Source organism: Mirounga angustirostris, unplaced genomic scaffold (genome assembly GCF_029215605.1).
Source record: "Mirounga angustirostris isolate CCGP_5_RB_7025 unplaced genomic scaffold, mMirAng1.0.hap1 SCAF_14, whole genome shotgun sequence".
Classification (NCBI taxonomy): Eukaryota; Metazoa; Chordata; class Mammalia; order Carnivora; family Phocidae; genus Mirounga; species Mirounga angustirostris.
This window is the reverse complement of record NW_026991722.1, coordinates 74976321-74991982: the sequence shown is the minus strand read 5'-3', so window position 1 is coordinate 74991982 and position 15662 is coordinate 74976321. Positions and strand designations below refer to the sequence as shown.

The 15662-nt window shown below is 39.9% G+C and overlaps 2 protein-coding genes across 2 annotated transcripts in view; one reads left to right on the top strand and one right to left on the bottom strand.

Annotated features, from left to right (window-relative positions):
• The window catches only part of PPTC7 (protein phosphatase targeting COQ7), a 40060-nt gene that overhangs the window by 10397 nt on the left and 14001 nt on the right, over positions 1-15662 (top strand). The window contains exon 2 of the mRNA XM_045887672.3: positions 14058-14237. Within this exon, the coding sequence (XP_045743628.1) occupies positions 14058-14237 (180 nt within the window). The remainder of the gene's footprint in view (positions 1-14057; positions 14238-15662) is intronic.
• On the bottom strand, positions 7086-7412 carry LOC123853087 (small ubiquitin-related modifier 2-like). Its single transcript, XM_045887674.3, has one exon. It carries the CDS (start codon positions 7391-7393, stop codon positions 7106-7108), a length of 288 nt encoding a protein of 95 aa, XP_045743630.1. The 5' UTR covers positions 7394-7412; the 3' UTR covers positions 7086-7105.

Sequence of the window (15662 nt, the reverse complement as noted above, 5' to 3'; positions counted from 1 at the left end):
GGCTGGCTGAGTGGGTTTGGAAGGGCAGTTGAGAATTGTTAGAAAATAGGTTGAGACCAAACTGTTGAAGGTCACAATTGCCATATTAAATAACTGGGTTCCATTTTGGGGGGGGGGCGGTCAGGAAGCTATAGAAGATGTTGTTGCCTTTGTTTTGCATTTGGTTTGGTGGTTTTTGAAGAGGCAACACGTTCAAATGGTACAAAATTCAAAAGGTATTCTAAATTTAAAAGGGTACAAAGTGAAAAGTTTCTCTCTTCTAGCTGCAAAGTTCCTTTCCCAGAAGGAACTAATGTTATCAGTTTCTGGTGTATCCTTCCAGAGAATTGTTTTTAAAAAGATTTTATTTATTTATTTGACAGAGCACAAGCAGGGGGAGCAGCAAGCAGAGGGAGAGAAAGAGAAGCAGGCTTCCCCACTGAGCAGAGAGCCCGATGTGGGGCTTGATCCCAGGACCCCAGGATCATGACCTGAGCTGAAGGCAGATGCTTAACCAACTGAGCAGCCACGCAGGCGCCGCCCCCCCCAGAATGTTTTTACATATACAAGTAGGAATGTATATACGTGGAAGGTATTTGAAGAGCAACATGGACATAGCAATCTTATAAAAAGCAAAAAAGAAAGAAAGAAGAAAATGATACAGAGTGTAATGGGAGAATAGGAAAGCAAAAGACCAGTTAGGGAGCTACTGAAATAGTCTGAACTAGAAAAGGCTTTAACTAGGACAGTTCAAAGTAGTCTGGCTTCAGAAACATTGCAGACATATCAATAGGACTTAGTGATAATTGGACGAAGAGGGTGAAAGAGAAAAGAGGACTTGAAGTTGATTTTGAGGTTTTGCATCTGGAAGCCTCCTTAAGTTTCTAGTCTACAAGTGTGGGTGGGTTGGGCTGCCATTAACCAGGTTAGGATATGCAAGAGAAGGATTGAATTTGGGGATGGAAAACAGGATTGCTTGGTGGGAGAGGCATTTCAGAGGTGGAATCATCTGGCTCATGGAATGCTTAAGTCCAGCTGGCCTTTACTGAGTTCTCAGTGTTCCAGCAATGATTCTCATTAGAATTACCTGTGCAGTTAGGAGGCCCAGGCCCATCCTAGACAAACTGACTCAGGAGGTGGGGCTTGGGTAATCTCGGTGTGCAGCAAGAACTGAGAACTTTTGTGCCAGGTACTAGGCCAACACCCAGAGATGAAAAAGATGGTTGGTTAGCAATGGAAAGAGACTCAGCCCTGAAGGGGAGTTACAATACAGAGAGGGAGAAAGGAGACAGGAAAGCTGTGATAGGGGTGCTGCAATTATTGTTATTACCTAAGGAAATGGTTTAGACCAATTTATCACTAGTTGTTATAAGATTTTTCCATTTAAAATAAGGAATATCTTGGGGCACCTGGGTGGCTCAGTCATTAAGTGTCTGCCTTGGGCTCAAGTCATGATCCCAGAGTCCTGGGAACAAGCCCCGCATCGGGCTCCCTGCTCCGAGGGAAGCCTACTTCTCCCTCTCCAACTCCCTCTGCTTGTGTTCCCTCTCTCGCTGTCTCTCTCTCTCTCAAATAAATAAATAAAATCTTTTTAAAAAAATAAATAAAATAAGGAATATCTAAGTCTGAACCCTGGCACATAGTAGGCAGCAGGCACTTAAGAGATATTTGTTAAATAAGGTTATTTCAGAGCCACTTCTGGAAAAAGAAAACTAATTTCTTCAAAGTGCAGGTGGATCTGTTTCTCCTTTTTTAGAGACATAAGTTTGTTTCTTAGTTACTGTTAAATGTTTAATGAGATATTGAATGGTGGTGGATGTGTGATGGGAAAACCTGAATGGACCACTCATCTTTTATACATTATCTGTGAGTGGGAATTGTCTTTTGGTTGTGACCACAGATACAAACACTAATCAAAGATTGTTTTTTCTGATTGCTACAGGCTAGGCTATTCTATATGCTGTTATTTAGTCCTTCTGAAAGAGAGGCATAACTCTCTTATTGCATGTTGACTGGGAGCTGAGCATTGTGGCAGGTACTCTTTAATACATTATCCCTGTTCATCACATCAGTCCTGTGATATCCGTTACTATACCCATTTACAGATGAAGATACTAAGGCTCAGAGAGCTACCCAAGGACACCCTTGGTACACTTAACTCTAGTCCTGGAGCTGCAGTTTGAACCCCGATCTGACTCCAAAGCCTGTGCCCTTACCTAGTGTGTATACACTGCTTTTCAAGTCAAATGATCATTTAAAACTTTGTTTTACTGAAGTGATCTTTATTGAGTCTGAATAGTACTTTGATATGAGCTATTCCTAGGCTAACAGTTGAGCAAAGCCCCCTTCATTAAAGCAAATAAAGGCCTCAGTTGAACTAGTTCAGTGGGCCACAGGAACTTGGGTGACTTCAGGCCAGCCCTTTACTCCTTTATGCCTGAACTCCTGCAGTGCGTTTGGGCTGATTGCTGGCAGGAATGTAATAGGCATTTACCTGGAGGTCAGGTTTCTCTGCTCTTAGAGCTTAACCTCACCTTTATTACTGCACTTTATCCATATTAGTCAGAATCTTAGGGAACTGCCCAAATTAATTCTATCCTCAACCTCCTCCCTCGTGACTCGTGTTTTCATCATTCAAGGCTCATATGAGGCACTTCTATTCTCCATGAATACTTTTCCTGATTCCTTTAGCTACATGTAATCTGATCTTGCTTTAGTTTTTATTGGTGCATATTTATTTTGTTACAGCCATTTATCATAAACTTCTCCAAACCCCTCTCCCCTGCCATAGTCATTACCACTTGATTTTAAGCTTCGTGGGCAGGAAATCTTTTATTACATGTAAATCCCTTTAGCTGCTTTTCGCTACAGTGTCATGTATATAGAAGAGGTTCAATAAACTGTGTTGAATAACTTTAATATTTAGTGTAAGTGTAAAATGTAGCTCTAACTGGATTTATATAGTTTTTGTAATCCCTCCGAGAAAGGTAATATACATACTCATTATTGGAAAATGTGGAAAGTAAAAAGAAGAAAAAACAATTACTGGTCCTACCACTCAAAGATCATTACTTAATTAAACAGCATGTAGGAAAAAAATATAGTTAGTGTTTAGAAATTAAGGGACAGTTCTCCACTTGGCAGGCTAACTCAGAGGAAATTATGTTCTCATTTTTTTTAAAAAAGAGTGTTTGTGTAAGGGCTACATGTGACTCTTGACCTCTCCCAGAGGGTGGTATTTCAGTAAAGGCCAGCTCTTATTTTTATAGAGGGGTGAGAAAACCAGGGAGGTAAATAGTAACCTCTTTGAGGTTAGGTCAAAGATATATAGCTTAGGGGCGCCTGGGTGGCTCAGTTGGTTAAGTGACTGCCTTCAGCTCAGGTCATGATCCTGGAGGCCTGGGATCGAGTCCTGCATCGGGCTCCCTGCTCAGCAGGGAGTCTACTTCTCCCTCTGACCCTCCCCCCTCTCATGCTCTCTCTCTATCTCATTCTCTCTCAAATAAATAAATAAAATCTTTTAAAAAAAAGGATATATAGCTTAATTGTCATAAATATTAGATTAACCTTTAAGACCAGAATTCTAGATCTAATCTTATAAATTATAAACAGAAGGAAAAATTCTCTCTTAGCCTAAAGGGCTAGTACAAGTAGGCACACATCAGATAGCTAGACTTTAATTGCTGTTATTTTCTTATTTAAATGTTAAATTATTAGGTGTTATATAACATTTTCTCATACCTAGAAACTAACAGGAGTCTCAGCTTTAACAGAAGCCTTTAATTCTTTTTTTTTTTAAGATTTTATTTATTTATTTGAGAGAGAGAGTGAGAGAGAGAAAGAGCACAAGAGGGGGGAGCGGGAGAGGGAGAAGCAGACTCCCTGCTGAGCAGGTAGCCTGATGCGGGTCTTGATCCTGGGACTCCAGGATCATGACCTGAGCCGAAGGCAGTCGCTTAACCAACTGAGCCACCCAGGAGCCCCAGAAGCCTTTAATTCTATAACACACTAAGGGCCCTGCCCATACTGTCCATAGTTCACAGTAAGTGTGAGCCCGTGATCTGCCTGTTGCTTTCTTCTGTTCAGAAAGCATTGCTAACAGTATTTAGCATTTGGGGAAGATACTGTTGCAGCTCAAAAGGAGTGAAATGACCTTTTCTGTGACTTCACCTTCAGTTTGTGTGGTGAGAAGGTAATTCCTACCCAAGTCTATAAGGTACCCAAGGTCCCCAGGCCACATTGAGCCACATGTTCCACATTAAGTGTTTGGTATTTAAACAGATGAGCTAAAGTTAGAGGAAGAATATTTTATTTTAAAAAGGTTGGCTTTGGGGGCACCTGGGTGGCTTAGTCAGTTAAGCGTCTGACTCTTGGTTTGGGCTCAGGTCATGACCTTGGGGTCGTGAGATCAAGCCCCGCATTGGGCTCTGTGCTTAGTGTGGAGTCTGCTTGGGATTCTTTCCTCCTCCCCTCTCTACTCCTCCTGCTCAGTCTTGCTCACTCTATCTCTCTAAAATAAAATAAATAAAATCTTTAAAAAAAAAAAAAAGTTTGAGTTTCTTTGCCTTCACACTGTCATTTCCTTAACCTCTTTTCAGCATTTTTCACTGCTTTTTTAAGGCAAAGCAACTGCCCAGAATAGTCTGGAATTTACCATCTCTAGATAATGAAGTATTCTGGGCAGTAGGTATGAGGGTGTGTATGTGTATACATTTTAATTTGATTAATTATGAAGTAATTTTGTGTTTACTAAACTAGAAAGGAATAGCTATTTTGTTTGGAATTCTAAAACATAAAATGGACCGTTTATTCCTGCATTGGAGTCCTTATTTGAGTTTTGTTAACTGCCTCAGACAGTTCCATTTCTTTAGCAGAATTTGAGTTTTGCTTATAGGTTCCACTTTCGCACATTTTATTACGGGGTTGAACCTTTCTTCCTTTCCATTCTTTCAGCTTTGTTGCCTCAGCTTTTGAATTAGCTGTTCAGCCTAGAGATCTTGAGTTCTTAATGTAGAGTTGGTCTCTGGAGATTCAGAAGAAGCAGGTTTCATTGTGATTAATGCAGAGTGGTTGCTTTGGGGAAACTTTTTGCAAAGGGAATATATCACTTGCTTGTTAAAGCAGGAAGAACATCACAATCTATATTATTTCACCTCTAGAGAAGTGAAAGGACTGTTAGTCAAAGCAAATTGTACTTTTCTGAATAACTCAGCTGTTGAATTTTTTTTCCAGTAATCCTGCTTTTTGTTCTCTTTGGGATAATTATTTGCAGATACAACATTTCACAGTCCTGAATCACAAGGGAGTGTTCTTAATGCCCAAATTGTTGAGGCTTCAGCAATGTTGATACAAATATGATCTGTTCTATTTGATAGATATTGAGTTTATACTGTGATCTCATTTTTCTTTAGTTATAATGCTTCATGTTGTGATATCTCTAGACAAATAAGGTTGGCTTTGTGAACACTAGATTATAGTATTTGAAGAAGAACCTCTTCATCTGAAAAGAAGTTGGCTGTAGCACTGCAATAAATACCGCATAGCCAGTGCCTCATTAGATGAATACTTGCTGCAGAAAGTGTAAAACCAGATATCTTTATCCCTTCTTATTCAACTGTTGCGATCCAGCCAGATCCTTACTCAGTTTCTCTTCTGGAATTTCACTGCACTATCAAGTACCCATCTTAGTAGATAGGAGATGTTTCACTGACGGAAAAACAATCCCTGTAGAACTGTCTTGCTTCATTAGAGTGTGAGGCTCAATGTAAAATGCCTTGAGATCATCAAAGATGCAAGAAATAAAACTATTACCTTTGGGTACTATTTAATATTAGAAATTCTGCCAGTCTAGTTTTGGATAAAATAAAATTGCCAATTTTTTTTCACTGATACTTATATTAAAATTGAAATTTAGTATTCTCTAGGCATCACTATCTTCTGGAAAATGTTTGCTTTGTAACTAATTGCATGTCAATCTGAAGATGATTGTAGTAGAAGGGCTTAAGAATGGCAGCCTCATGCTCGTGGCTGATAATAGGAGGACAATGCTAGAGAGACACAGGCTTAGTTCAAAGTCTTTTTCAGGGTGAGCCTTTTGCAGCAACATGGTTAGGTGACCATAAGAAATTGGAAAGATGGGATTTTTAAGCTTCCACAGTTTCAGCTTACCAGATCTTTTTTCCTTTGCCTTTTTTTTTTAAACAAGAAGTTTATTTAAACAACAAGACGCTTGACTTGAAGGGAAAACTATCTAGGATTCATTTCTTTTAGAGTCATTTATCCCTACTTAAAGACAGATTGCCCTACATGTAACAGCTAAGCCTTTTTTTTTTTTTAAACAAGATGTTTATTTAAACAATAAGGCGCTTGACTTGAAGGGAAAACTATGTAGGATTCATTACCTTTAGAGTAATTTATCCCTACTTAAAGACAGATTGCCCTACATGTAACAGCTATGTACAAAAAAGTTATAAAATTGTCCTTGGTTTTACAATGATAAATGAAAAACATTAAAATTCTCCAATCGAATGAGGTATGCAAGGATTTTTGTGGTGTTCTTTTTTTGTTAAACAGAGCAAAATAACTTACTAGAATATAAAGATAAGAGCTGAGCATGCCACTAATGGAGAGAGGGGGTATTTTCACAGAAGCAGTATTTTCCCCCATCGCATCTCCATTTGATGTCGATCAAAACATACCATTGGCTATCTAGTTGAAAAAAAATGCAGTATGCTTGTGCACATACACAGTTACTTTATGTACAATAAAGGAATGGGGAAGGGGACAATGAAAGAATAGAGAAAACTATACTGTAGTAGTCAGGATGTGGTGGAACCAAATTGCAGCTTTTTTTTTTTTTTTAAGATTTTATTTATTTATTTGAGACAGAGAGAATGAGAGAGAGAGCACATGAGAGGGGGGAGGGTCAGAGGGAGAAGCAGGCTCCCCGCCGGGCAGGGAGCCCGACGCGGGACTCGATCCCAGGACTCCAGGATCAGGACCTGAGCCGAAGGCAGTCCCCCAACCAGCTGAGCCACCCAGGCGCCCCAAATTGCAGCTTTCTAACTGAGAATGTCTTCTTGGTCTGGAGGAACAGAGTTCTGGAGTAAAGTAGCAGGTTCCCTTTTTAGTAGACACCTCCTGTCTGCTGCTGGAACACATCAATTGTATCTTCATCCTCCATTTCCAACTGTGCAGGTGTGTCTGTTTCATTGATGGGCTGCCCATCAAATCGGAATCTGATCTGCCTCATTGACAAACCCTGTCGTTCACAATAGGCTTTCATTAGTTTACTAAGTGATGTATGCCTCTTAATCTTAAACTGCACCACAGAACCATCCTGTCCCACCACCTTCAAAATAATATGATCGTTGTTCTCAGTCTTGACTCCTTCCTTGGGCTTTTTGTCGGCCATGCCTAGTGCCGGAGTCTCCTCAGCTGCCGCTTCGCAGAAGAGGTACCAGGTCCGCACCGAACAAGCACACAAGCAGCGCAAGGAGTGGCGGAAGAAGGAGGCGGCAGCAGTGGAGGAGGGAGAGTTTCCTTCACCTTTTGGCATAGAACAAAGCTATTAAGTAAAATTCTGAGTTTAATAAAAAGCTAAATGATTTTTAAAGTACAGCAAAATTTTGTTTTTAGATGACTATACTAAGGCAAAAACAAAAATGTGTTAATTAGAAAAATGAAAATTGGCTGTTACTTTAAGAATTTTCTTTTTATAAAAAGATAGACTTAAATAATGGGAAACACAACAGAATTTTCTTTGTCCTTTTAACTCTTCACTTTAGAAAAACAGTCTGTGGGAAACTTAACCAAAATATTATGTGAAAAATTGTAATTATCATATATATTTTCGTTGATTATCTCCTACTTCACAAAACTGATATTTCCATGCAAGTAGTACACCTAAAGGAATTATCTGCACTCTATAGTCTCCTCTCAGCCTTCTGCTTGGCTATTTCAGATATGTAACCATTATCTTAGTCTAATAATGGTTTTAATTGGATTTTTGGGTCAAAGGAAACACTTAAGCTAGACTTATGCTGACAAAACGTTATTAATGGAGACATAAGATGATTACAGTGAATTAAAGGAAATAACTTCTATATTCAGTGTAAACTCTCTCTTGTCATTCACAGCCTTCCCAGTTATTAACTCAGCCTACCTTTTCAGCTTCACCTCTTTTCACCTCCAAAGAAATTATATCATTCTGCCAAACTGGATACTTCCTTAATCAGCTATCATATCTGTGATTGTAATTTGATGCCTAGAGTAAGATGCAATTAACAAATGAGCTATTTGGCAAGGAATTCTCATTCCTAAGATCCCCACTTGAATTTATTACTCTCTGTGCTCTCTCTGAGCATGTCATCTACCCCTAATGGTGTCAATTCCCGATCTTTGTCAAAGATCTGGCTCTGATTGCCTTCCCAGCTGCCGAGTCATAGTTTCTGACTTTATATAGAACATTTCCCTAAAAATGTCCTCCTGGCGCCTAAAACTCCGCATACCCTGAGACAGAATTCAGTATCTTCTATAGGCATTTCCACCCCTTTCCCAATTGGGGAATCATCTAATCAATACTCATTCCTGAAATCCAGAAACCTGTTGATATAAAATACATTGATATCAAGTCCAGGTGTCTTTCTGTATTCATTCCTTTGTATTTCCAGTAATGATTCTATTTTTCTCGTTACCTCTAACCTAAAATCTTGCAGCTGATGCCTGACCTCTAACCTCTTCCCAACCCATTCTCTCCATCACTATCAGGATTATTTTTCTAAAGTATAGATTGGAGGGGCGCCTGAGTGGCTCAGTTGGTTGAGCGTCGGACTCTTGGTTTCTGCTCAGGTCATGATCTCATGACGTGGGGCTCTGCTAGGTGGGGAGTCTGCTTGGGGATTCTCTCCCTCTGCCCCTCACCCCACACGCACACGTGCTGTCTCTGTCTCCCTCTAAAATAAATAAATAAATCTTTTAAAAAATTAAGATCTAGATTGGGGGCGCCTGGATGGCTCAGGTGGTTGGGCATCTGCCTTCCGCTCGGGTCATGGTCCCAAGGCTCTGGGATCGAGCCCTGCGTTCTTGGGTCATGGGGAGCCTGGGTGGCTCAGTCAGTTAAGCGCCTGACTCTTGATTTTGGCTCAGGTCATGATCTCAGTGTCCTGGGATTGAGCCCCAGAGTTGGGCTCATGCTCAGCAGGGAGTCTGCTTGAGGATTTCCCTTTCCCTCTGCCCCTCCCCCCATTCATGCTCTCTCTCTCTCTCTCTTTCTCTAAAGTAAATCTTTTTTAAAAATTTAAGTTCTTGGATAACAATTCTTGGCCCTCCACAGGAGCCCTTCAGCTCCTGTCCTGCATTTTTCGACTTCTCAGCACTTACCCAAACCCCAGCCACACCTAATTGCTCTCCATTCTTTTCCTGGTACTACTCTCCCTTGCCTGTGGAAATCTGACTTACCTTCCAGGGCCTAATGTGAATGCTATTTCTTAAGCAGTCTTGCTCCATTCCCACAGTGCCCCATGAGCATTAACCATTTGCTCTTAACCCCCCCTATAGCAGCATTTATGGGAGCTGTTTGTCTAGTTCCTGTGTGAGTGAGTAGTCACTGCCCACTAGAAGGTGAGCTTCTCATAGGCAGGATGTGTCTCCCTCAGTTCTCTATTTCCTAGTATTTACTATGGCCTCCATTTGCTCTTAGAGGTGTTCTTATTCTTTGCTGTTTCATATCTTTTGTATCTTAAGCATTCTCTCCTTTAACAATTGTTTTCTTTTCCTTTGAAATGTATTCTGAGTAAAATTTCTCTTTATATCTGGATTAATTCCACTGTTTAAAAAGTGTTCTCCCTTTGTGGATGAAAGCTTTTGCTTGTGCATGAGAGGAAATACTCATTTCCTTGTAGAAATAACTACCTAATATGAATTAAACTAGGTTTCAAATATACCTGTGGTAGGTTATTCTGGTTTTAGCCTGATTCTAATCCCAAATATGACTCTTCCTTTTATATAACTTGTTCTTTTTTTTTTTTTTAAGATTGATTTTATTTATTTGAGAGAGAGAATGAGACAGAGAGAGAGAGCACGAGATGGGGGAGGGTCAGAGGGAGAAGCAGGCTCCCCGCCGAGCAGGGAGCCCGGATGTGGGACTCGATCCCAGGACTCCAGGATCATGACCTGAGCCGAAGGCAGTTGCTTAACCAACTGAGCCACCCAGGCGCCCTATAACTTGTTCTTTATAAGTAAATTACTTATGTATACTAAGGCCTTTTTTCCCCACAGCTTTATTGAACAGCTTATATGCTTTTTTTTTTTTTTTTTTAAGATTTTATTTTTTGAGAGAGACAGCGAGAGAGGGAACACAAGCAGGGGGAGTGGGAGAGGGAGGAAGCAGGCTTCCCAGGGAGCAGGCAGTCCGATGCGGGGCTTGATCCCAGGACCCTGGGATCATGACCTGAGCTGAAGGCAGACGCTTAACGACTGAGCCACCTAGGCGCCCCCAGCTTATATGCTTTTTGAATCTCTTTTTTCCCCTAAAGAGATTTCAGCAGTGAAGCTTTGCGTGGTATCTTTTTCCCATAGAAAAGCAAACAGGTGCTTGAAAGGTTACACTCTGTTCTGGGGGAAATCTGATTAATGTTGAAGGGCTGTGTCAGGTCAGACTCTATAACCTGCTGACAGATTATTTAGTGAGTGCCAGGATCAACTCTCAACGTTATCTCAGATTTTAATGGTTTTCTTGTGAAGGGCATTTGTAGATGAAACCACTTTGTAATTTAAAATTAATTGTGGCTCTTAGATCAGAGACTGGTTAAAGAGAAATTCTTTTCTCAAGCAGGCAGTAATTTGGAAAGAATGAATGATTCATCAGATGGAATTGCAAGGATTATAATTGCATTCTGTATTTTAACACAAATTGTTGCATTTAAAATAATGGTGAGGGCAAGTTGCTTGGCTGGCTCAGTTGGTGGAGCATGCAGCTCTTGGTTGTGAGTTCAAGCCCCACGTTGGGTATAGAAATTACTTAAAAATTAAATCTTTAAAAAATAAAATAAATTGGGGCACTTGGGTGGCTCAGTCGTTAAGCGTCTGCCTTCGGCTCAGGTCATGATCCCGGGGTCCTGGGATCGAGCCCCACATCAGGCTCCCTGCTCAGCGGGAAGCCTGCTTCTCCCTCTCCTACTCCCCCTGCTTGTGTTCCCTCTCTCGCTGTCTCTCTCAGTTGAAATAAATAAAATCTTTAAAAAAATAAAATAAATAGGGGCGCCTGGGTGGCTCAGTCGTTAAGCGTCTGCCTTCGGCTCAGGTCGTGGTCCCGGGGTCCTGGGATCGAGCCCCGCATCGGGCTCCCTTGCTCGGCGGGAGGCCTGCTTCTCCCTCTCCCACTCCCCCTGCTTGTGTTCCCTCTCTTGCTGTGTCTGTCTCTGTCAAATAAATAAATAAAATCTTTAAAAAAATAAAAAAATAAAAAAATAAATAAAATGATGGTGAAATCTTACCCCTAATAAAATTTATCAAAAGAAGTTCCTATTAAACTATCTTAAATTCTCTTAAGAATTTCCAGATATCCTCAAAATGCTTGAAAAACAGAAAAAAAGTAATACTTCTTCCTGGTAGGGTAGACCTCAGTCATCCTTTATTCTTCTCTCTCCCCACCACTGCTACACCCCTATCCAGTATACCAGTAAGTCCTTCTGTTTCATTGGATCTCAAACCCCTGCATTCTGAATGCACTGCCACCATTTCACAACCAAGCTACTAAGATAGACTCCTGACTCATCCCCTTTTTCTGCTCTTGCTCTCCACGTAGCAGAAGAATCTTTTTTCTTTCTTATTATCATTAGTTCTATTTAAACTTTGTGTAATGGAAAATTTCAAATATGTATTAGAGAGATGAGCGTACTTCTCATTCCACTTCAGTTATCCATTCATAGCCAATCTTGTTTCATCCATTCCTCCATCAGTCCTCCCCCCTATTTTGCAATAAATCCCAGATATCATATCATTTTTTAAAAAGATTTATTTATTTTAGAACAAGAGTGCAAGTGCATGGTGTTGGGGGGGTTGTTGCAGAGGGAGAGGGAGAAAAAGCAGACTCCGCTCTGAGCACAGAGCCCCACTCAGGGCTCAGTTTCACTACCATCAGATCACAACCTGAGCTGATACCAAGAGTGGGGTGCTTAATCAACTGTGCCACCCAGGTGCCCCCAGACATCATATCATTTAATCAACTGATTTGGAACTGCCCCATAGTGAAATTTTGCTTACTGGTTGGTCACAAAAGGTAGGGAAAGTTGCTGCCCCAATAGTGATGTTGTTTGTCACCTTCTTTATACTCTCTTTCAGTTATGTTTCCTCTCATGTTTTTCAGAATGTATTCCATTTCTGTTGAGAAATGCCATCACCAGAAAACAGTTTCATGTGTTCATTTCATGTTAAGCCAGTTTTTTTCTGGGATGATTTATATAGGCACTTTCCTACTTCTGTACCAAATAGGTTCTTTAAAATGTGTGTGAAAAAAAAAATTAAAAAAATAAAATGTGTGAAAGTTGAACGTACAAAAAAATGTAAATATGTATGTGGGCAGGATGTTTAATGCTCAGCAAGCCTTAAAAATGATAAAATTCCTAAATAATATTTTTATTATGAAATCAATACATGATCATTATAAAATTGATTTCAAACAATACAGGACAGTATGAGGTAAAAAGCTAAAATCTCCCCATTTGTTCACTGATCACTTGCAGTCTCTTATTTCCAAAACTACTCTTAATACTTCTTATAGATCCTTCCAGAAAGGTTCATATACAGTCACTTAAATCCTTAATAGTGGATATATCTGATCTTCTAGTTCCCTCAGTTTGTTTGAATTTAGTAGACAGAAGTTGATTTTAATGTTGAACAGTTAGCTTAGTGTTTTGCAAGGGGTTGAATAGGAGATAGTATGATGTTGACTTTGATATCTTATTGACTTTCTTGTACACTAGTTTCCTCTTGATAAAGGAGTCTTGTGCGGATTCTGAACTCATCAACAGCTCTAGGAACCCGTGAAAATCTCTGTACCATTGCTGTCCAATAGAAATATAATGTGAACCACACATGTCATTTTAAATTTCCTAGTATTTGCATTAGTTAAAAATAGAAACGGGTGAAATTAATTTTAATTTTAAGCACATTATATCCAAAATATTTTTTTTGAGACCTTTTTTTTTTTAAGATTTTATTGATTTATTTGAGAGAGAGAGAGTGAGCAAGAGAGAGAGCACACAAGCAGGGAGATGAGCAGAGGGAGAGGGAGAAGCAGACTCCCCGCAGAGCAGGGAGCCCGACGTGGGGCTCGATCCCAGGATCCTGAGATCATGACCTGAGCCGAAGGCAGACAATTAACCGACTGAGCCACCCAGGCGCCCCTATATCCAAAATATTTTTTACTAAGTTTTCAAAATGTGTATTTTATACTTTGAGGACTTCTTAATTTGAATCTGCACCATTTCAAAGGCTCAGTAGTCATGTTTGGTAGTGGCTGTTGTATTAGATAGTGCAGGCCTGTACAGAAAGGATAGTGGTTGTCTCTGAGGGAGGAGGAAAGAGGATGAGGTATGTTCTTAATTTTCTTTCTTTATTTCACAGTTACTGACCAAAATTTGAAGTTAAAGTTTGCTGTGTTTGATATTCTGAATGATTGCCAGCTCTGGCTCAGTTGTATTATCACTAGTTTCAGCACATTTTAAAAAAACCAGTTTTCATTCTTATAGAACAAAGATGAATAACATAAATACTTCCATACAAAGATGATAATCCTGCTGCAATTGAACTCTTGGCTAGTAAGCAATGCCACCCTGTGGTAGCTCACATATTTATTCATCAATATAAGAAAGATCAGATTCTAAGTAGAAAATGTGGATTAAGAGTATTAGTGTATGATACATTAAATTTGAGCACTTTTCATTCTGAATCTCAGGGTAAATGTATGTACTAGTGTGTAGTAAAATTAACTGTTAAGAGGAGACAGGGCTAAGAAAGAATTTCAGAAGTCGGTAAGAACATCCTTTCAATGTAATTTTGTTCTGTTTTGTTTTTAGGAGTTGCAGATGGTGTAGGAGGATGGAGAGACTATGGAGTTGATCCATCCCAGTTCTCAGGGACTTTAATGCGGACATGTGAACGGTTAGTAAAAGAAGGACGGTTCGTCCCAAGTAACCCCATTGGAATCCTCACCACAAGCTACTGTGAGTTGCTGCAAAATAAAGTACCTTTGCTTGGTAAGTAGATATACTGTGTTTTCCTCTGTAAAGAAGCTCAGAAGATGGTTAACAACAAAACCAAGAAAATCACTTAGTAGTAGCCCAGCTTTTTTTTTCTGGAGCTCTTTATTAAGCAGAGTTTGATAGAGAAGATATGAGCTCACCAGAATACATACTACTGCTTCGAGGGAATGTAAATAGGTATGGCCACTTTGGAAAACAATTTGGAATTATGGAATAAAGTTAAATGTAAACAGATAGTATGCCTTAGCAATTCCACTTCTGGGTCTATACCTTAGACTAGAGAAACTCTTACACATTTGTGTATTAAGAGATAGGTACAAGAATGTTCATAGTAACATTGCTTATAACAGCAGAAAACTGGGAACAACCTAAAAAGTCCATTTATTGTAGAAAAACGCATTTTGAAAAGGAACAACTTGGGGTGCCTGGTGGCTCGGTCAGTTAAGCATCTGTCTTCTGCTCAGGTCATGATCTCAGGGTCCTAGGATTGAGCCCTGCTCCCTGCTCAGTGGGGAGTCTGCTTCTCTCTCTCCCTCTGCTCCTCCCCCCAGCTCATGTTCTCTCTCTGTCAAATAAATACAGAAAGAAAAGGAACAACTTAAAGCTGCATGCAATACTGAGGAGCATGTTGTTGAGGGAAAATAGAACATTGCAGAATACCACCTAACAGTCTGATTCCATATTTCAAATTCAAAAACATAAAAAAGTAAAACCATATTGTTCAGGGACTCCAAAATAGGATAAAAGAAGAAAGAAAAGTAAGTGGTTGTATAATTCAGGATAGCGGTTCTCTCCAGGGGAGGAAGAAAGGGAATGGGATCTGGTATGTAAAATTAAGTTGGAGAGTTCAAGTTGCAGATAGGCACCCCAGACTGTAGCAGGTAGCTGATTAGTCTGTGAAATAGCATAGCACAAAATAGATCCCCATTAATCTTGTATTAGAAAACTTCCAAATTCCTAGTATGTGTTTATCTGGTATGCTAATGGAGCATCTTTTGGCCAAGCTTCTACATTTGTTTGTTAAATGGTTTCCTGGGAACTTACCCAACAACTTACCCAGCCTTCTGAGCAAGCTCTCAGAAGGGTGTTACTAAATTTCTGCTAGTTGCCAGCATCTTTCTGGTTACTAGAAGTAGCCTCCCCCCAATCACCGTCCATATTAAAAATCAACCTCTGTTCAGTGTTAATGGAGTTCTCCATGTCGTAAAATTTTGCCTTCAATTTAAATCTTTTATAAGAAGGGGTTCTTTTTATCACGCTGCCGTCTTCTGTCTTTGTGCTGTGACTAATCAGCTTGTTTTCCTTCTAACTGAAGAGAAACCTTGTCTTGAGGTCTCAATATACCGCTTTGTCTTAATCCGCTATTTTGGACATGCAATCTGGAGCTTGCCTGGCACAGTGAAACATCCTAGATTCTAT

Excerpts from the sequence above, each read along its gene's own strand:
- LOC123853087 (XM_045887674.3), bottom strand. The coding sequence starts at position 7,393 with ATGGCCGACAAAAAGCCCAAGGAAGGAGTCAAGACTGAGAACAACGAT.